General features: G+C 36.2%; 1 protein-coding gene across 8 annotated transcripts in view; it reads left to right on the top strand.

The window, feature by feature from the left end:
• The window catches only part of LOC142330196 (PI-PLC X domain-containing protein 3), a 53,634-nt gene that overhangs the window by 12,239 nt on the left and 18,739 nt on the right, over positions 1 to 22,656 (top strand). For 6 of the 8 annotated variants that reach the window (XM_075375348.1, XM_075375323.1, XM_075375366.1 and 3 more), the window contains 3 exons: positions 10,199 to 10,283; positions 17,243 to 17,414; positions 20,407 to 20,695. In XM_075375348.1, coding sequence (XP_075231463.1) covers positions 10,208 to 10,283; positions 17,243 to 17,414; positions 20,407 to 20,695 — 537 coding nt within the window. In that variant the 5' untranslated portion in view covers positions 10,199 to 10,207. The remainder of the gene's footprint in view (positions 1 to 10,198; positions 10,284 to 17,242; positions 17,415 to 20,406; positions 20,696 to 22,656) is intronic. The other 2 variants (XM_075375382.1, XM_075375373.1) reach the window with 1 other exon arrangement.

Genomic DNA, 22,656 nt, shown 5'->3' with positions numbered 1-22,656 from the left:
CCACGATCTAGTATTCAAATCCATGTAAAAATATCTGGCTTTACTAGGACTTGAACGCTGTAACTCTCGACTTCCAAATCAGCTGATTTGGGAAGACGCGTTAACCACTAGACCAACCCGGTGGGTTATCATATATTAAACTAAATTGGGTATATTAAACTAAACCCGTTTATACTATAATATATGACTATTAAATATAAAATTTATTTTGTAGACTTAAATCTAAAGAGCAATTTGCTGCCATGCCTAGGTCACTAAATGCCAGCAAGTGCCTGCGACCAATTTATAGCACTTGGAGCTATTGGTCGATGGCCAGCCATTTCTCAAAAGTAGCCTCCTACAGCAGTGCAGCAACTCTTTTTCCTTAACAAACTACTGATGATGGTTGAACAACGCAACTGCATCAAGGAACTCCTACACGGTCCGACAATGCGGCTCACACCACATTGACTGGCCAATTTTCCCCTTGACATAAATTCCAGGGTGGCCCGAGTTCTACCCATCCCGAGAATGGGGCAGTCGAAAATCATATGATCGTTGCAGGGGGAGCATGGACTTCCCCGCAGACACTCAGCGGTCCACCGTCCTTGTATAAATTTATATAAGGACGGTCCCTTAGTCGAGGTGTTCCATTCTTGCTTACATCGCGAGGCTCTAAAGCCTCCTTCGCAGGCGGGAGTTGGGCAACTGTTCGAAATTTAGATCTGGTGCATTGTGTTCATCGTTCTGCTACGGTACTGGCCCGGATCGAAACCGCATCCCAGATATCTCAGCCTTCCTACCTCTTCGCAGTCTCCATATGGCCATCCGAAATTTCACAACTAAATCGATTGGAAAAGCCTTTCCCAATACATAGCCTCATAGGAGATCAATCACTTGCCTCAAAGAAGGTTGTTTTAAAAACACTAGTGCATACTATCAGGGCTCTACGTTGGGCACTCCTTGAATTTAGAAGTGCTCTATTTCTATCCAACCTATGCGCCCAAACGGACGCCGTGTAATTGGCCATACGTTCGAAGACACCTCGTTACACCATGTACAATTTATAGCCCGGAAACCCGTAGTTCTTCCGAGCAATCCTAAGCTTGTGCATCCCAGAGATGGCGTCCGCCGGTACTTGTTTAATACTGTTAAACAGCAATTTCTCATCAAACAAAATACCTAGGTACTTAAGAACTATTAACTCGGCTAATTACACAGTCTTTATATTTAATGTGGGAATTTTGACTGTACGATAATTTTTCTGTGCCCTTCAGAAGCATATACTTCATCTTGGGCACAGGCATCTTTAAATTTTAATTGTCCATCCAGCTCTCTGCAGCTGACAAGGCGCTATTACGCTCTTTCTTCCAGTTGTGGTGATGAATTACCACGAACTAAAAGGAGATAGCCATCAGCGAAAGCCTGGACCGTTACCGCTTCTGGGAATGTCAGTCCCAGAAATTCGTTAAAAACCAGGTTCCACAGCAGGGGACCAAGAACAGAACCCTGCGGGCTTCTCCTGGTTACAGATTTTTCCACACCTAGGCGCGCATCTTTGAACAGAGCCGTGCGGTTAACAAATAGTCTCTCATCATGGCCTGCAGGGCTTCGGGAACATTGCGGCGTTCCAACTCATAGAGGACAGAATTTCAAAACAAGGAAGGAAATTCTGCCTCTACGTCAATAAAAATTGCCAAAACATGTTTACAGTCGTAGCTTTCCACCACGGTAAGCATTTATGGCGCAATTCTCGGTGCCAACCCCTTCCATGAAGCCAATATTGACCATTGATGCTTTCCCGGACCCGTTCCACAACCAACCTTTATAGTAATTTACCAAGAAACTGCCGACCTCAGGTAAGGGTGCTCTTAAAAACTTGCAGGTTTTAAGAGCACCCTCACCAAAGATACCTTCCAAGCAAATCGAAAAGCAGCCCCAGTAAGGCACCCCGAGAACAGTCCCAAGCGGCTCTCTTGTGACAGGCAACAGATGGTGAAAAATATCGGGGACAAGTTTGCCAATCCCGGTGCCATTAGAGAAACCACTCGATCTATGTAAACGAGATCCACAACTCGCACGTCAGGGAACGGTGTTACACCCGCCCTAATGCCGACTTCTGCTTAACCCTCCGGAGCATCTGGAAACAGAGTATCCAGGAACGCCTGGTAAGTCGCCACAGGTGTTAAAGTGTGGTCTGACCATCGAACACTGTACAGAACATGCAATGGCTTTGGCTGGTAACATGATTTTTCGAGCTGTCCTGTACTCGTGCATGGAGTCGTGCCAACATTTGAGTTTGGCTTCCTTGATGGCATGAACGTATTTTCTACGAACACGCCGGTACATCTGAAGATGTTCTGCGTGATATGCGATATAACCCTTGGCGCGCAGCACGCTAAGGTCAGAGGACCACCACTTTTTTTCAAGTTTACGCCTGCGATTAACAACAGACGGTCTCTCATAAGCAGAGGTTATGACGGTTCCAGGCACTCGTAGATCAGGGGACTGGCTACCGTACAGAACTCCGTCCATTGGCCTAAGCCGCCGAAGGATTCTGTCGCAGCCAGTCTTGATAGCCCGGCCAAATCGTTCAGCCACCAATTCCACTTTCTCGCTGCGCTCCATGCGCCATTCCTATCCCTGTAATGCAGCTGCGCACTCGTGCCGCAACCTGTCCTGATCTTCAGCTCCCTTAGGTTATAGTGATCGGAATCCGGAGCTCTTAGACAGCCTCCGTAAGCAGTTTCGAAGGTTATAAACCTGTGATCGCTTACACGGTCTTGTGGGGGGGGGGGGTGTTTATTGTTCAGTGGTTGAACAGATTCCAATGTACACATTAGGAGAATGAATAAAAATCTATTAATTTTTTAAACTGGAGTACTCGCACTTTAAGGTCTCTGACCTCGGCCTTGAGCTGAGGAAAAAAGTCGTTGTTCGTACTAGTGAAAAATTATCGTACAGTCTAAACCCCCACATTAAATATAAAGGCCGAGTTGTGGGAGTGTCCGTCAATTGTCAAAACAAAGTAAGTTATATTTGGAATCTGATTTGTGTGACTTAAATGGTTAGGCTGGAGATTCTCTGTTCGCGTTATCATTTGCATGCTCCGTCGATGTGTGTGATGCGAGCCGGCATTATCGGCTATGATGTTATACTTATAATTTACATTATAGTTGTTCTCATTTTGTTATTGTTTCATTGATGTTCTGTATTATTATATTTCTGTTTTTGATGGTTTACTGGAGTTGTGTACCTGTTGGGAGGCCTTCAGGGCATTCATTAGTATTGCTATTCTCCCCTTCGGTAAAAGCCTGTTGAGCCAAAATACGCTGGCCCGGCGACAGGTCGCAATCTGATCTTTGGACACAGGGAGAACCCGGCACAACCTCTGTGTGCACAGACGACGTGTCGGCGTAGAAGTGGGTCCCGTGCGGCAGATATTAGCGAGGAATTCAGTACTACGGCAGATGGAAACCGGTTGCCAATGTGCAGTCTGCTACGGCGCTGTATGGGCAGCGGTGTCTGGTGAGAACCGCCCTCTGCAACGGGCGCCGGCAAGGGTACAACCTCCGTAACGGCTTTGGCCAGGTGTGGTGGCGTCCTTCTCTCCCCGGTGGCGGTTCGTTCCTGTAACCTGGTCGGAGCATGGGCTGCCGTCATTATAGTAATAAGCGGGGTAGCGGCCGATATACGTACTCAGATGGCGGACTCGACGACACCACTCTGTGTAAAAGCCTGCCGATGAAAGTGTGTGGACGGTACGTTTTCTCAGGAGTAAAATGGAACCAGATGCCACTTCTCTCGTAGGCAGTCGTGGCACTTTCCTTCAGTTTAGCGACCGCCACACGTGAGTGAGGGTAGGCTGGTCGGTCTACGGTTTCCGGGGGGCGTGCCGTGTTGTGGTTACCTTTTCCAGCATGCGGCGCTGCGCACACTTTCTAAATCATTTATTGGAAAGGGTATCTGCCGACGACACCGGCACCCATGGTTGAAGTTGTATATATTATTTTGCGATTATTTCGCATATCATAATTATATTGTTTTGTATTCTTGTAATACTATTTATTTTGTTGCCCTTGGTAGCATTGATTTATATTGTGTTCTTTTGTATTATCGTATATTTGTGTTATTTCTTTTCTCCTTGTAATACTCATTGTACGTTGAACTCTTGTTGGTAACAGTATGCAGAAATTATATGACATTTCTAGCAGGGATGAGGAATTTCCTTCTCCAAAACGGAGAGGAAGGCGGAAGGAGACGTCGTCAGACGGGGAAGCGTCGACATCAATGGCTCCGTCTCCTAGTAGATTGAGTATAGGTGCTCCTCGCAGAAAGTGTGTCTCAACCCTTAGAGCATGAAAAACAAGTTTCACAAGGTTCGGACTCCGATTTGGTATTGATTGAAGAGATTTTCGGTGCAACTTCGTCTTACGGGCAGAAGGCTATTCCGCCCCTTCAAGCGGACAATAGCTGATTTGCATAGAGGGTCAAGTTTTAACCGAGGACCTTGCTGTGAAAGGCATGAAGGAGTTGGCTGCCTTATTCAATGTGTCAAAGATTGAGGAGCATATTGGAAACGTGAGGAATGTGAAGGAGAAGGCTGCTACTTATGTTTCAACTTGGCTACGGAAGTTGCGGTATTTGCATTCGTTAATTCATTGGACTGTGCGTCTACAGGGCTACGTAGACTGTTTTCGAGCAGGTGGCTTGGTTGGTTCTCAGATGGAGCGTCATGATATACAGTCTAAACAGCCATCGATTTACACGGTAGTCAGCTGCAAGAGTTGTCAGAAGGTGGTATTGGTTGATAAACCGGCAGAAGTATCCGCAGCTGCCTTTAAAGAGACTTGCAAAGCAATTACATGCACAAGAACAAAGTCTCCATATTTTGAGTCTAAGGGAGAATCCTAATGGAGTTCGGTTCCTTGCAAACGATAGCGACATGGAGAAAAAGATCTTAGCTGACTCAGATTTAAAGTCTTAACCGATAAAAACTGTTCCGCTGCAGCCTTTGCGGCCGCGGATGATTATGTATGACGTACCGAAAGATATACAAGAGGACACACTGTTAGAAACTGTTCGCACTCAGAATACGCCCCAATCTGTGGCTGATTTTAAGAAAGATTTCAAAATGTATTTCGTACCGGTAAAAAGGAGGGGTCGCTCGAAAACATAATGTTTTCGGAGTTGTGGAGACAGTTTTTGGCGAATGGTAGACTTTTTGTTGACTACCAAGCATGTAAAGTGCGTGACTTTATCCGGGTCACGCGCTGTTTTAAGTGTTCGGGTTTGGGCCGTGTGGCCAAATTTTGCAAGGAAAAGGAATTATGTACGTTTTGTGGGAAGGGGGGTCACCATCTCGCAGATTGTCCTGTGCATTAAACAAACGGAAAGCCTACTTGCATTAACTGATAATATCTAAATATTTCGATTGCTGCTAGAATTACAAGAACCTCTGTCACCTGTATAAACTATATTTTTACAAATTAACGAAAGATAATTTTTGAGACTTTTGTGTATATTACTGTCTTTCAGATTACAACTGTTAATTTGCAGTTGCCTCAATTATTAGTGAAAACGCGATTAGACAATGATTACCTTTTCAAATTCTTTTAAAAGGGTGATCAATAAAGATTCAGTAAAAATTTCAAAACCTTATCAGAAACAAATTTGGAAAGAAATAATAAAATTACCTTTGATGAATAATAATTGCAACTATTTTCTTAACATATTTCAGAAAGCTTTTTTCTAGCTTGTTCTTTAGTAAAAATGAAACAGTTTTAACAAAAATAGAAAAACGCATGAATTACTGAAGGAATTGTAAAATCTAGCTCTCTAAGCTAAGAAATCTCTGTGAAATGTCTAGGAATAACTTGTCTGATCACTTTCATAATCATTTGAAATATTATAAACAAATTTATCTTAAAGTTATGCATACTGCTAAAAGATTGTTATAATATCCGATTCAAATAACAAATCTAAAACTATGGGGAATTTTTCAATAGTATAAGTGGATTTGGAAATATAACAGGTCAGATAACTTCATCAAAAATACAAAAGGACTTAGCTTCCGTTATCTCTTCCCCTATTCAATTTCATAGGAATTTAATAATTTCTTTTCCATTTCAAACAATAATATTGATTTATTTCAAACAAAGCCTTGAACAGGTTAGTTGATTAATCAGTATTTTTATTTCCTGTTGATAACTCAGAAAGTTAAAACTGTTTTTAGTTCAAAAATTAAATATTCAAGGGGTATTGATAAAAACTGCAAATATTTTAAAAGAAGTCTAGATAATATTATACCTCTATAAAACTTAATGAATCTTTCAATAGTGGAATATTTCCCAGATCTCTTGAGACTTCTGTTGTTACTCCTTTCCTTAAGAAAGATTTGATACCTAATTTAGAAAATTAATGCTGATTTGGTTATTGTCGCTGTTTGAAAAAATGATGAAAAATCGACTTTCAAGATTCTTGAAAATCATAATATATAAACAAAACTATCAACATTGTTTTTGGAAAAAATTATCTGTTGGCAGCCATTTTCCAGTTTCAACGATTCCATTTTCAATTTTTTGCAGTTTCATTAAAAGATTCAATTTGGTTATTTTTTATTAATGAAAAAATTTAGTAACTATGCTATTAAAGGAGATGCTTACGTTTGATTAGTAACAGCTTACCTACATAAACAAGAAGTTGAAATTTCATCTTTGGTAAGAATAAACATGTAAAATTTAAGTCCTAACTTCAGAAAGTAGGACGCAAGTATCTCTGAGAAGTGTTCTTAGTATGATAGCATTTGGAAAAATTACCCACTGGGTGGATTGTTACCAACTAACTTTAAATATGGATAAAACCATTGTTTTCATGCTTTTGAAGAAGATGTATGTACTATTGCTGTTCATGGATATTTCTGTTGCCCACAAAGTTAAATTTCTGGATGTTTTATTAGATGATTAGTTTTGTTGGTTGGAATGATCAGATTGATTTCACCTGCAACAAAATCTTCCCTTTTTTGGAGGAAAGGAAAGCTCTACCAGCTGCCGCCTGCTCACACAAATGGCAAAGTCAGGCTCTCACCAACTAAAACCCCTCCCCCTGGAAAACATCCCCCAATACTCGCTATTCGGAATTACTCAGGGGCATGCTGTACTTCCTGTGGGGCATCAATGAGTAGTTCAGATAGTCCTGGGCATCTCAAAAGTAGTGGCGATCCCTAGGAGTCCCCTGTTGTCCTTCTTGCCCAGACTGTCTCATCGTCACCCAACCCATTAGCAATCATCATTGATATCTCTCTTCTGCCATTTTTACTTGAAGAATGGCCTGGGTCATGGTAGAAATCTCCTTCCATTAGATTTCACTGTTAAGCAGTTTATCCCAGAGGTTTGCACTACAACGCCTTCTGGTGATTTCAGTGCATTTTAATCTCTCTTCAGCCCACCTGGAGCACTTGAAGATGTGGCCAATTGTGTCATTTAGTCTACAGTAGTCACACCCTGCATCCTCTCTTCTCTTCCTGCTCGTCAGGTAGGCATTAAATGTACCGTGACTTGTCAGGAGCTGGTTTTGCCAAAAATTAACCTCCCCATGCTTCCAACAGTCCCACTTTTTCACGCTCGGGATGATCTTATACATCCATCAGCCAGTAACAGCAACATCCTATCTCTCTTGCCACTTCTCTAGTAGTGAGGTCAAGCCTGTTCCTTCGTTTTGCCCTCTATCAACGCATTCATTCACTAATCTTGAGGTCATCTGCAACAAATCTAACTGTACTGTTTTGCTTTAAAGAGTCTTTATAAAACATTAATTATAAACATTTGTATTAAACATTATTAATATTAATAAAACATTATCATAATAAAATGTTATTAAATATTTATTATAATTATATACATTCCTGTCCTATAATGTGCTATTAGATTGTTATTTAGTACCCATGTAGACCAATGTTTAGAAAATTAAACATGTTAATTTATCCTTGTGTTTATATTTATGAATGTGCAAATGTAAAGATATTTTATTTTTATTTTAATATTAGATATTTATTATTAGCTATAAAGAATAGTTACTTATTCTTTAAAAAGTTGGGGTTCTTTAACAACCCCAACACGCACCAGGTAACAGAACTATTTTCACATACTCAACGCAGTACTTCACTTTATGAGAAAGTACCAAACCATTTGAAAAAATCTTGCAAATATCATGAAAAGATTTTCTTTACAAAATCAGTATTACTTGTCGATGAATTCTTAAATAATTCTAATTAAAAGAAATCAAAAAAAAAAATTTTTTGCTTCCTGTTCTATCTGTGTATACTATACATATTAACTCATATTATTCTACATGTCTGCTTAAAATAATTTTCAGTAGAGCCTTCTGAATTGTAAATTATTTTGTAATAACTTTTTATACTTAATGTACTCGTATTTGTCTTAATACTATTTCAAGAGTTAATATTTAAATAATTATAAGACTTAAATAAATTTTTTCGTATAATTTATGTTTTTGTATTTATAATTTTGCTTATAATGATCTGATCTATGTAATGTGTTATGATTTATTTATTTATAACAAACTATTTTCATGTTACATAGCATAATTTTTCAGCTTGTGAGAAAGGATCTTATAATGTTTCAGTTTCTATTTTTAATAAATCACGTAATGATTAGTTTATTTAAAATAGAATAATTAACAGATTTCCTTTTACAGAAGTAAAAACTTGTAGAGCTGATGAGTTTGTCAAACATTTTCCATCGTCCTTACACATCTAATCCATATTAACCTACTTTTCCTTTATACTGTTTGCATTCAGTATATCACATTACCTTAACCTATCTCTTTTTGTTTTCTCTACTTTGATCTCAAGAACATGATCTCTCCTGTGTGAAACCTACTCCAAACCCTCTCAGACACTATCACCATGGTCTCTACTGAGTAAATATAGTCACAGATACATCTAGTATCATTTATATCTTTTGTGGAATTGATCAATTTCATAACAAACACTTTATGCTTTGGAAAAATCTGATTTCTTTCCTAAACCTAATAGTGATCATACGATCCATTTTATCATTTATTACAGTATTTGCAACAAGGTACGTAAAATTTTCCAACTTTTTCAAAGCCATACCCTCGAAACTTATATTATTTAGTAAATCCTGTGGTCTTTAAGTAAGAAAATAGTTCTATTTATTTTATTTTATCTTCCTTACCTTTAGGTTACATTTGATATGTTGTTTTTTCATGTTATGTAGTTATTTCTTCGTTATTTTAATTTTATTTTATAATTGCAAAATGTTTGTTTCAATTTTTGTTCTGCTTTTTATATGATGTTTTAATTTGTTTCTTACCCTTAGAATGTACTCTCAGACAAAATAGAAAAACTATCGCAATGTTTTACCTCTCATAAAATAAAATATATTCTTAACTTTTTAACAGTTCCTAGAGCTGCTTCTGCTTCCCAAACTCCAGTTATTACCTCTGTCTCTGTATATCCAATTATCTTATTAAAGCTGTCTATTTTGCGTAGCCATTTCAGTACTCTTTTTTCATATCAATCACAGTTTTCCTTTTGGAATCTGGCTGACACAAAAACTTCATATTGGCCAACGAATCAAACTATCCTCAATCGTCCTCTGAACATGTCCATGCAATGTGGTTTGTAAGATTTCAGTCTGATCAGTTATTATTTTCTCTCTCAGCATTCACTGCTTATCTATGCTCTAATATACACACTTTGTACTCTCTCAAATTTCCAGATAAGTCATCTCTAAAGCTAGCAATCTTTTCTAGATGTTCTGCTTGCTTATGTAATGTTATAGTAATGGACACATTAATAATATTAAAAATGATAATTTGACTTTTGCCCTATTTTTTTTATTGCCCAAAACATTTAGTATATTTTGACAGTTTTATGAAACTTAATTCTTTTGATAGATATATTACATTCACAAACCAGTCACATAAACAGACATTTTAAATATTAGAATTTCTCACCATCTCATTAGACACCTCCATTTACTATCATTCCATTTGGAATTTAACCATCAAATATTATGACTTCTATTTATTTATTCATTACTCATTTCTCAATTTCCTTTAAAAATCTCAACTATTTATTATTTTAAACTGCTACTTGATTAGTAATTTTTTTTCTATTTTGGTTTTGTCTAGCAATTTGTTTTTGTTATATTCATTAACTTTTTGTTATTAGGTGCTCATTATGGATCTCAGATGTTGGATGACTAATTTAGATCATTGCATCAGGAAAATTCCAGTAATTTACCTTGCCATACCAGGTAATTCTTAATATCAGCCATTACAACATATAGTCTAAAATGAGAATCAGTAGAGGCTTTTTTGGTCATTGAAGTATGAATTGTTCGCACAATAGTTTGCTAAGAGAAAAGACCCATTCTTTTATAAATAAAACAAAGTTCTAAAAATTTGTTGTACATGATGATTACTTTTAAAATTAAATAGTCAAAATTTAACAAAGATTTTTCTTGCACCAAAAAGATTTTAGCTGTGTATTGCTAGTTTTCATCAGTAGTTGCCATTGTTGTTGTTACTACTGATTATATATATATATATATATAAACAATTTATTTACAATTCAATTGTGTATAGACTTTATCACCTTCAAAACAGTTCTCTTGAGAAAACAAAACAGTTCTCTCACCACGCAACACTTCAAACGGTTTTCCCACTCTTCATAGCAGTGTTGGAACTCAGAAACCGAAATATCCTTCAGATGGTCAGTTACATTTTTTTAATGTTTTCTATTGTTCCAAAATGGTGTCCTTAGAGGTGTTTTTTGTAAGTCAGGAACAGGAAAAAACAGGTGAATAAGGTGGTTGAGGGTTGAGAAACTACAGGAATGTTTTTCTTTGCCAAAAACTCATTAATTGAGAGTGCAGTGTGACAAGGTGCATTGTCATGATGCTGCATCCAGTTGTTTTTGATGGCTGATCTCACACGGGAAACTCTTTTCCGCAGTTTTTCAAGAATTTCTCGGTAAACATATTGATTTTAGTCTGTCCTGTAGGCAGTAACTTCCTTATGGACAATGACATTATTATCGAGAAAACATATTAGCACGGTTCTGATTTGCTCATTTTTGCTTTTTTGGGACATGATGAATTTGAAGTGTGCCACTCCTTGCTATGGTGTTTTGTTTCTGGCTTGTAATCAAGTATCTAAGATTCATCATCAGTAATAACATTTTTTAGAAAAGCAGGATTAGTTTCAATTCGCCCTAGAAGATTGTGGCACACTTCCACCCTGTTGTTTTTCTGTTCAACAGTGAGGTTTTTTGGGACCAATTATGCACAACTTTTTTCAGGTTCAATTCGTCTCCTCAATGCCTTGGGGAAGTTCTACAAGCATATGCTAGAAAAAAGATTGAGAGAAGAGATACAGCTCTCTGGGAGACTTTCTCCACAGAAATTTGGATTTATATGTGGTAAATCCAATCCTGATTCAATAAACAGAGTGACTGAATAGGCTAAGAATCAAGCAGCGGAAACTAGGAGAACAAGGCAAATCCCACTGTTCGTCCTATTAGATGTTCAAAATGTATTTGGAAGTCTTTCCTTGGTGGCTTGTTTTGGAGGAAATCAGGAAGAGAGGCATTAGTGAATAATTGTTGACTACCATCAATAAGTACCTGTTTGATAGGACCATTAGCGTGGCTATGGAAGAGGGTGATGTCGAGTTTCGTATGGCTGGAGGGGTCCCACAGGGATTGGTGCTGGGTTCCAACCTTTGGAACTTGGCATTTTGGTGATATTTTGCGACAGGAACTCCCGGAGGATAATACTTTGATCACCTATGTGGATGATCTCACTCCTCTCACTGTGGATCATACCAAGTTGGAGGTTGAAGCTTCTGCAAATGAAGCAATAAGGATTATCAGTAATTGGTTACAAGCAAGAGGCATGAAACTGGCCCCACACAAAACTTCAGCTCTAGCGATGGTGGGTCATCACAAAATCAGAGAGATCAGTATACATGTTAACAGGCTCAGGGTCTAAGTATGTAAAATACCTTGGAGCTTACATTGACAAGGTGTGCAGTTTTACAACACATATAATGGAGGCTTCAAAAAAGGCTGAGAAGGTTATATTTACAATTGAAAAGATTATGAGCTATAGACGGAGACCTAGTCCCAGTAAAAGAAAGCTCATCGTTACATCTGCTACTTCTTCAGTCCTTTTAAATGCAGCACCGGTCTGAGCTGATGCTCTGGATATCAAGAGAAACTAAAAAAAGGTAGCCTCGCTGCACAGAAGAGGAGCTTTCAAGATTTTGTCTGCTTATAAAACAATCTCCAGCCCAGCAGTTGAGGCCATTGCAGGGATATTTCTCCAGTGTACCTCAGAGCTGTTCAGCTAAAAAAGAACTTATAGTGGAATACGGAAGGAGACTACTGAATTGATGATTAGAGAATGGCAAGTAAGTTGGGAAGATTCAAACAAAGGACTATGAACAAGACAACTCATTCCACGGTTGCAGCCATGGCTGCAGTTGAGCAGCGTGCTTACTGTATTATCAAAAAGAAGTAAGTCGAGCACCGAGAATGGGGTGCAGACTAATATGGAATAATGGGGAGGATTGATGAGTCATGATGACTTTTTACTTGTTAAAAGAGCTCTAACATCGAGGTGAAGAAAGTGACTGCAGAGCGAGGGAGAAAGGGACAGACCTCTGTGGAGTCGCCGTTCATCTGTGCTTACATAGATGGGTGGCAGCGATGAAGCACAGGGGACTCCCAAACCCCTGAACTCAAAGGCACCTCTTGTAGCCTAGTAATGCTTGACTGCAGGTCAGGCCCTGGGAGTGAAGGAACAGTGAGAAAGGAATTTTAGTCGGTAGGGTGCAGGTTCACATAGGCCTTTAATTGCATGTAGTCAAACCCGTATGAGTCCCGACACTTCCCCATTTATGGAGGGTACGTACGTTAATGGTATTTTTCAGACTCATCGAGAACAAAAAAAATATTTGTTTGGCAAAATTTGATGGATTGTGGTATGATTCAAATTCAATTGTTCTGCAATCATTCTGACAGTTAATCGCCAGTCGTATCATATCAAGTTTCTGATTCACTCAACATTGTTGTCACTTTTTGACGTTAACGGCCTTCCAGAGCGTGGATCATCCACAACTGATTCCCGGCCATCTAAAAATGCTTTAAACCACCTAAAAACTTAAACTCGTGACAGAGCGTCATTTCCATACGCCCTTTTCAATTTTGAAAATGTTTCTGTAGCATTCTCACAGAGTTTAACAAAAAGTTACACAACGTTGCTCATAATTAGTATCACTCATTTTTGTAACGCCAACAAAAACTCGTTTCACGAAAAGTTTATTTACATCTCACATGGCAACAGTAGACTAAAAATATTAATACCTAATATTAATCAGTTGTTCATATGTATACTAGTAACTTTACAGTGTTGCCACTTTGGCTGCCAAAAAAAACTAGTTTCATTACTTTATTTACAGACTTCATATATATATATATATATATATATAGAGTTCACTGAAAAGTTTTTAATTATCTTACCATTTTCTGCATAAAGATACGTTATTATGCATTTTTCAAAATTGTAAATGAGGCAAGAATTTGGCAAGAACAAAAGTGCTTATGTGAAGCTGAGTATTGTAAAATAGTAGGCCTACACATAAAATGGTATAACATGCAAATCAAAAATGTATTTTCCTTCATTGAGTGCTGGTGTTCCATTTATTTTTAAACAGATATTCAAAAGTTAATGTAAGATAATGGTTTATGCACTAAATAATGGAATTTGAGATTAGAGCAGAAAAAAAATTATTTTTAAATAAAAAAATTCAAATTCAATTTTTCTGCAATTATTCTGACAGTTAATCGCTGGTCGTACTGTATCAAGTCTCTGATTCGCTCAACATTGTCGTCACTGACAAATAAAACTATTTTAATTGAAGAGGGTGAACTTCATTCACTTCACAAGAAATATTAGAATTTCCTTGGTTACCGTCATCAGAATCATCACTGTCGCTTTCACTATCTTGTAAAGAAATAAACGATTCCATAGTATTTTCAATAATGTGTTCTCGCACATATTCAGCCTCTCTTTCCTTAACTTCATCACAATACACCTTCCAATTTTTGTCATTCATGTCGGTCACTTTATTTTCACATAGCCTTTAAAACATCTTTGATATCAAAAGTTACGTTATCAGTTGCTATGTATTCTTTAACTTCTAACCAAACTATCTAGATTTAAATCTGGGTACTAAGGACATAGTCAAAGAATATCATACCCTTTTATTTTGTAAAAGTTCGTCTAACTTTTCCCTCTTTGCTTTGCCTGTGGTTTCAGCATCGACTAAGAATGAGGAAGAGAATGGCACTGCAACCACTTTACCATATCTTCTTTTTTTGAATTGGCAGTTTTTTTCTAAATGGCATTGTGATAGGGTGCGTTTTCAGAAATTACCACAGAATTATCGGGAAGGTATGGAATTAATATATTTTCTGTCCATTTTAAGTAATTCTCTGCTTTCATCTGAACTATATAATCGCCACTTAAATTTGCTTTTCAAGTTAGTAAGGTGTTTGGTATAAAACCCATTTCTCCTCTAGCGTGCACTATAAGTCTGCTGCCTTTGAAATACAACTTTCAGCCCGTTACCTGAATCACTATACCATTTTTTTTGTAGTATGAGAAGATAGTATATATGATTCATCCAGCTACACTATCGGCCTATTTTCGGTTCTAATTTTTTTATGGCAATCATATACTGAATACACTTAAACATTATGTCATCTCGCTCAGTGAGAACCTTCTTGTTATGAGTATTTTCAGGTTTTCTCCTCTTGCAACCGAATTCATTTATTATTTTTCTCAAAATCGTCCCTTTTCCTGAATAACCAATGGCATCTTTAAGCGCTAATATTATCTTTTTCACTATCCGCAATTCTTTATGAATTCTGTGAAATTCATTTATAGTCAGTCTCACTGCACTTTTCAAAGTCATCTATTCCCGTTGCAAAATATTCACGGGGTTTGATCACTTCAATTCTATAGGAATGCCACTCGACGATTACTGGGCCCAGAGCCGAGAGCTGACTGGCATCCTTACCTAGTAGGATAACTGTCTTGTTCTTGCAGCTTCTGTATGGAGGACGTAGAGATGTTATTATCATTTCTACGTTTTTCTGATGGCCTCCAGGACCTCCTCTTTTGCAGCATTGATGTATAGATTACCCTCTTGGATCCAGGTCCCTTTTATGTAGCAATAACATCCATGGCTGCGGCAAATTTTTTCTTGTAAGTTTTCGGAGGCCTCCTTTCCCGACAGCTTAACCTCGAGTTCAGCCTTTTTTATGGACATAATGTCCATGGCCAAGTCGATACCTTCAGTTTCTTTCACTTTTTACAAAAGGTCAGCATATGAGAGACCCTGAGACCCCCTCCTTCATGATAACCACTGTGTTCATAGTAGGGGGGACCAGTTTATCTTGTCTCTCATCTTTCCTTGATAAGAACAGGGTTACCTCCAATCCTCATTGTCTTGCCCAGAATTGAAGGACTTTCCTTGTGAGCATTCCCAGCCTACCCTGGTTGTTGCCATGACTACAGGTGCGGCGTCTGCCATTACTGTAATTTCTACTTTAGTCCTTCCAGCATTTGATCAACCTTCTCCTTATTATCACCTGAGGTAAGGAGAACGTAGTTATCTCCTCTATTTCTCAGCCCCTCAACATCGCTCAATATTTCAGCGGTCATGATCTCTCTTATTACTGTGCCCGGCAGGAGGGTATTTGCGTTGTGGTGTTTTCTCGCCCCCATAGTGGTTTTACAAACATAATTCGTAAATGGTCCGTTTTTATCACCTTATATACATAAGACAAATACAGAACAAAATGATGTTCTGCCACCTTTTATCAATAACTTCCTTGAGCTCCTAAGCAGAGCCAGATGTCAGGATCTCTCTAAGCACCACAGAATCCACCCTTGCTGTCTGAGTTTGTTTTTCTTCCATAGATCTTACTCTGGCGATCTCCCGCACCTGCCAGCCAAATCATTGGCATAATTTTGAAGAAGAATCACAGAATCTTTCATCATCTTCGTAGTTGAGAGATTAGCTTTAATCATGTCTGCTAAGGCCTCGAACTCATTCATTAAGATTTCTAACTCTGTAGACTCTGTGTTTGTACTGTCCTTTCTTTGTGCCAACAGCCGTTTCAGATGTCTCAATTCTTGCCATGGAAACACCTGCGTGACTTGTAGATGGTGTCACCCTAGGTGAGCTAGCCGTCTTCGAGCTTCTTTTAACACCACCTCTGTTTCCATCTTTTTTTTGGATCCGATATCTTAATGTCAAATTCTTGAGTAACACACCCACATAAAAAAAGAGGACCCATAAACTCAGAAACACTCTGTATTTCTAATTATTTTATTTTATTTAATTTTGATAAATTTAAGTTAAATGATAAGTTGTGTATTTACCGATGTTATCTGTTAATATTAATTATATTACCTATAACTATAACTGTAACTATATTAATTATATTACCACTGACTGATATGCTATCTGTTATTGGCGTGAGATAACTGAATAATCACATACAGTGAAGATTACATGTAATAAAAAATGTATTTATTGGTAAATTGACAATAAAAAATGTATTAATTGATAGATACTATGAACACTTAAGACACCCCCAAAGTCACAATATATTCAACATTCGGTCACCACTTCATAGGTCTAAATCACAAATCCACTAACAATTATAGAACCTTAATATTGTTCACATACATAAAAATGGATCTATCTTAACACACTTATCATTATGATAAATATGTATTTACACATACAGAACATATAACAGCAATATAATAAATTAACAGACTTTATTCAGATCATATACATATTTCAATATCATTCTTAGATATGTCTGCCTAATTCATAAAAACCACATTAACATTAACTAACCTAATAACATTAATTGTTTCCTGTGTGAAAACAGCAAGTCAGTAAGGATGGTCATAAAGATATTAAAAATGTTTTGAGTTGTTTAAAATAGTTAAAATTTTGAATTAATGTCATCAATGACCATCATGGATAAGAACATAAAAAAAGTGAACAGTATGTATACAGCATAATTGCTTGAAATGATTGCTCATGAAACTAAATTTAATCATGATGTATGATTTTTCACATAAATTTTCATATTACATACTTTTCTCTATCTTTGTTTATAAAGGAAGTCATGATTCAATGACTTTTTCTATTAATCGTTCTTCTGGGGTAGCTCCAGATTGTGAAAAGGCAGTGAGGCTCTTTCTCAAACTTGGTCCACTTGCAAAAAGAGTAGTTATTGGATGGAGTGTAACGCAGACACTTTCAGTTACAGAACAACTCAATCATGGAATCAGGTATTCATATCAGTTTTATTACTGTTTTAATCTCTACTTAACACAACACTCTTCTTGATTGACTGATATAATTTTACTAATAACTCATTCTTGGAAAAAAGGTGTGTATTTCACGTAGTAATTTTCATATTCAGTCAGAATATGTATTCCAAAATACTCTTATCACATTATGTTCAAGTTATCATCACCGTTATCTGCTGTATCATCATTCTAATTCTAGTATATAAAAGACATATAAACTGTATTGTTTTAGTAACATGTTTATTACTGTTTAATTTCCGTTTATGAATAATATAGGTCTAACTATATGCTGCTGTAAAAATACAGTTGTAACATCAACTTAAACATGCATAGACAAAATAATGAATCAGCAATGAGTCATTCCACTAGATCAAATTTCCTTCAGTGTCACTTCAACTCTTAATGGTGTCACTTGGCTGTTTTTTTTTATAGGATTTTATGTACTATAATCAAAGAATATTATAGCGGTTCATAATTAACATAAAAATTTTAGTCTAATGAAATTTTTAAACTAATAATGTTTTCAGTAATTGTACATTGTAATTTAATGTAAAGACAGTGAGTTATAGAAATCACAGTCAAAGAAGTTTTAACTATTCATAAGTGATTTTAATACATATCAATTTATTTTACTTTGTTAAAACTTTCTTTCGGGAATTTACATTGTGAATAGAAATTGCAAATGTAAAATTTCTCTAATCTTTTTTGTTATGTCTGCATGAAAATCAACACAAATGAATTTCAGCACTGCTGAATTCTGCTTATAAATCTGTTTTTATTGTCCTTTGGGAGACTAATATAAAACCTAGGTTCCACACATTGTATGCGTTAAGTTTTACATCAAACTAACTCCATTTGAAGTATTAATGATCTGGCAAGAGGTAACAAACCATTATTGTAACTGCAACTTTTCCTTAACAAATATCAGTGATTTTTCTTCAAAACGTAAAAACAATAATGTGTATCCAAATGTTTCATCAACCGTGAGACCAGTAGTAGTGCATGGTTAAGATTTTCAGTCAAACAGCACCAGCTTCTTGTCAAGAAATTTCTGACTCTGTTGAAAGTTCTAGTACACTATGGCAGCAGCACCAACTTAAAGAGATAAAACATTCATAGCAGAAGAACCAAATACTCAATCTTATTATTACATAAGTAGAACTCAGTGATTTAGTTTGTGACTTTGTATTTATCTAAACAATAAGTGGAACATCTAAGTTCACGATCGAAGGAATAGAATTTATTTGACAAAAATTCTAAAATTTCTTTGTATAGAAATAAAAAACAAAAAAATAATTTAATATGAATGGCTTAATTTGTTTCTTCTTTAATGTTAACAGTGTATTTGACCTGGGTATAACACATGCTGTTGATAATTAGCATTTACCTATAGACTCATACAAAAAAACCTTAATCAGTATTGTTGCAAAATTTAAATAATCTTTCTTCTCTACTGGAAGCTAATGCATAAGAATGAAGAGAACATATGAAAGAAGGGTTCCTATTTTCAAGCTATTAAATATAATGAACATTGTGGCTTCGACATTGCTACATTATCCACTGACATTGACAACATGCTTGACATTCTATCCATAAAAAAAAATTCACATCATAAAACTTAAAATTTAGATGAGTAAAAACATTTTTTAGTTAGTTATTGAAACAGGAAACACCAGTTCTTATATAATGATGTAGTACAGAGTGTTCAACTTAAAAGAGGTCTCATTATTAATTATTTATAATTAATACATATCTTGGTGTGAGATAAAATGTTGTGGAAGATGTTAGTGCGACTAGAGCTGGAGTGGGAAGGACTGTTTATTGCCTGCACATTTGCCAGATTTGTCAAGCATTTGACTTTTGAATAAGGTTGCATAATCATGCGTTGTTGTTTGTTAAAATGTGGTCAATTGCTGAAGAATGTTTATTTATGATGGTAACTTATTTGGAGATGAAATTTCATGTTTTGTGTCGGCAAAGTTCAGGAAGAAATATGAAAAAACTTCATTAGAGGTAACACTGTCATTTTAGAAAAGATTTTTTCACAGATGAAGCGTAGTTTCACTTTGGTGGGTATGTTAATAGTCAGAATATGTTAATAATCAATATGTTAATAGTCAGAACTACTGGACCTGGGGTACTGAAAACCTGCATATTTTCTTTGAATCTCTCTTACATCCACAAAAAATAGGTTATGTAGTGTGGTTTAAAGGGAACGAATCTCTCCTACATCCACAAAAAATAGGTTATGTAGTGTGGTTTCAAGGGAACGAATAAGTAGGATCCTGTTTTTTTAAAAAACAAAAAGATGCTGCCATCTATCAAGAAATTATCCAACAGTTCATAGCTTTACTACAGAAGTTTGAGCGTGACTGCTGGTTGTAACAGAATAGTGCCACTTGCCATACAGCTCCCCTCTGCTATGCAGATGCTGCAGGATTTTTTTTTGGTGGAAGAATCATTTCTAAAGGAATGTAGCCACCAAGATCTCCTGATCTGACTAGACAGACTTCTTTCTGTGGGTTACTTTAAAGAGATTGTTTATAAAATACACATTCTGCAGTAATTTAAAACAAACATTACCAATGACATCCAGGAAATAGACAGGGTACAGCTAAAAAAACGTAGCCAGGTACATGGTCAAACATGTTGACAAGTGCATAGAAGTTGATGGAATCATTTTTAACACCTTCTCTAAATTATTATGTTAAGTGTTTGTCAATAAACTATTTTTTATAGACTAAAGAAAGTAATGCAACCTCTTTTAAGTTGAATTCTCTGTAGAAGTAACCTTTGTAAAAAGAACACATAACTTCCAGATAGTAGATATAAATTCTCCAGAAACTACATGTTTTCAGTTGAAAAGGTAGAAAATGAATGTTACTATTTTACTAACACACTTTAGTATGCTTAATGTTAAATTGGTTTTAAAACACTGTTTATCAAAACTTGTATATATACTGTTTGACAGGTATTTTGATCTGAGAGTAGCAAAAAATGATAAAGATGATAAATTTTACTTTACACATGGTTTATACTGCCAACATATTAATGGTGGATTAAATGAACTTTCAGAATTTTTAGCAGAAAACAAAAAAGAAATAGTCATCTTAGATTTTCAACACTTTTACGATTTTACTTTCGATGATCACCAGAAGTTACACAAAGACATTCAAATGCTGTTTAAAAATAAAATTTGCCCCTTTCCAAATAAGATTTGTACTGTTACCTTAGACTGGATGGAAAAATCATCATATCAAGTAAGATAAATTTGTTCTAAATGCGTAGATTTTAAGTGTTTATTAGACAACTGAAATAAATACTAGCAATCTATTTCAAAGCTCACTTTAACCTGTATACCTGGCTTAAACTTTCCAGATTGCTCAGAACAAAATTATTCAAATAATAAGTTGAAAATTTACATCACAAACTTTGTTTCTTTCATCTGTGTTTTCAGTCAGTCACAGACACTATGAAATTGAAAATAATTTGTAAGTAAATGTAGAAATTGTTTCAATTTTCTTCTCTTTAAAAATCTACATCGCTGCAGCCCTCAACTTTTTTAGTATGGATAGATCCACCTTTTTCTGGCAGACTTGCATAAGAAGTTGAAACTTGTAAAAATAAGGTAAGAAAACATTGTTTATTTACACAAGTAAATTACTTTTCTAACTGATATCTGCAAAAACAAATATTTATTTGAAATTAATACATTTAAGTCTCACTTAGTTTAAAAGTGATAACAAAAAAAGGTGCAATTTTGAAAAGTCAAGATAATTTTGTAATAACTACATGAAGTATGTGAAACACCAGTAAGCAGTTCTGTGTTTACCCACTAATTTTTACAGCTAACATAGATATTTGTAGCTACTAAAAACCATGACACATCCTTTATGGATTGAACATATATACAGGTGTTTCAAAAAAATGTTTACACAATTTGAACTGTCATAGAAGATATATTTTCCTACTTACAAGATTAAATTTCTGGGAAAAGTAAGGCTACAATCCTATTTGAAAAACAAATGTAATTTCTGGTCAAACTGAATGTTCCAAATGGTGTCCTTCACATGTTTACGAGACAAATTCAAGATTCATGGAAAAGTGTGTGACGTGTAGAAAGGCTGATCAGGGTGACCTTGTACAGCTATAAGTGATGAATCCTCAGATGTGATACTGGAACTGTTTCAGCATTCACCACTAAGTGTGTTAAGCAAGGATCATAAGAGTGGTGTAAGTGCTAATACAGTAGAGTATGATGCATTCTGAAGAAAGGCAAGTTACATGTGTACATTCCAAGGCTGGTGCAACAGCTAAGTAACAATGATCCAGATTGCAGTTACAATTTTGTGAATGGGTTCAGGGGATGGTTACATATGAACCAGAATTTATGGATAGCATTGTTTGGTTGAATGAATCACCAACATAATGGAACTGTCAATAAATTGTGTGTACTGGAATGAAGGTAATCCCCACATTACCATTAAAAAGGCCTGATGTTAATGTGTGGTGCAGTTTGTCTCCTAAGGAACTCATTGGGCCTTTCCGTTTTGAAAATACAGTAACTGGAGAAAACTACTTAACAATGGTTGCTGATATCATTTTCACTTCCATTCATGCAATATACAGAAATGACAGGTGTTATTACCAACAAGGTGGCGAAGCGCAATCCTGGATAAAAATGTATCAGGCTAGTGGATAGGACGCAGGGGATCAATTAAATTTCCTGCAAGCTCTCCAGACTTTACACTACTCAATTTTTTTTATGGGGCACAGTAAAAGATGAAGTGTACCGTGTAACCGGGACATACTTTGGAATGAGATTAAAGAGTACTTTAATCTCATGGAATTTCTGTTTATGAAATCTCATTGGACATTTTGGTACGAGCTACTGAATCAGTTGGAACTCATACGCAGAAATATATCGATGGTGAAGGCCACTATTTTGAACATTACATTAATCACCATTTGGAATATTCAGTTTGACCAGGATGTACACTTATGTTTCAAATTTGACTGTAGCCTTACTTTTCCCAGAAATTTAGCCATAGGTAGGAAAATAAATTTCCTATGACGGTTCAAAGTGTGTACTCATTTTTTTGAATCACCTGTATTATATTTATTTTTATGTAGTCCACTTTTATTTTATTTTATATCTTGCTATAATAATCTCATGCAGCTGAGATGATCAGTAAATATCACTGCATAACTGAGAAATAAT

Source organism: Lycorma delicatula, chromosome 1 (genome assembly GCF_047948215.1).
Source record: "Lycorma delicatula isolate Av1 chromosome 1, ASM4794821v1, whole genome shotgun sequence".
Taxonomy (NCBI): Eukaryota; Metazoa; Arthropoda; class Insecta; order Hemiptera; family Fulgoridae; genus Lycorma; species Lycorma delicatula.
Note: the sequence above shows the minus strand (reverse complement) of the source record. Positions and strands in the feature narration are given on the sequence as shown.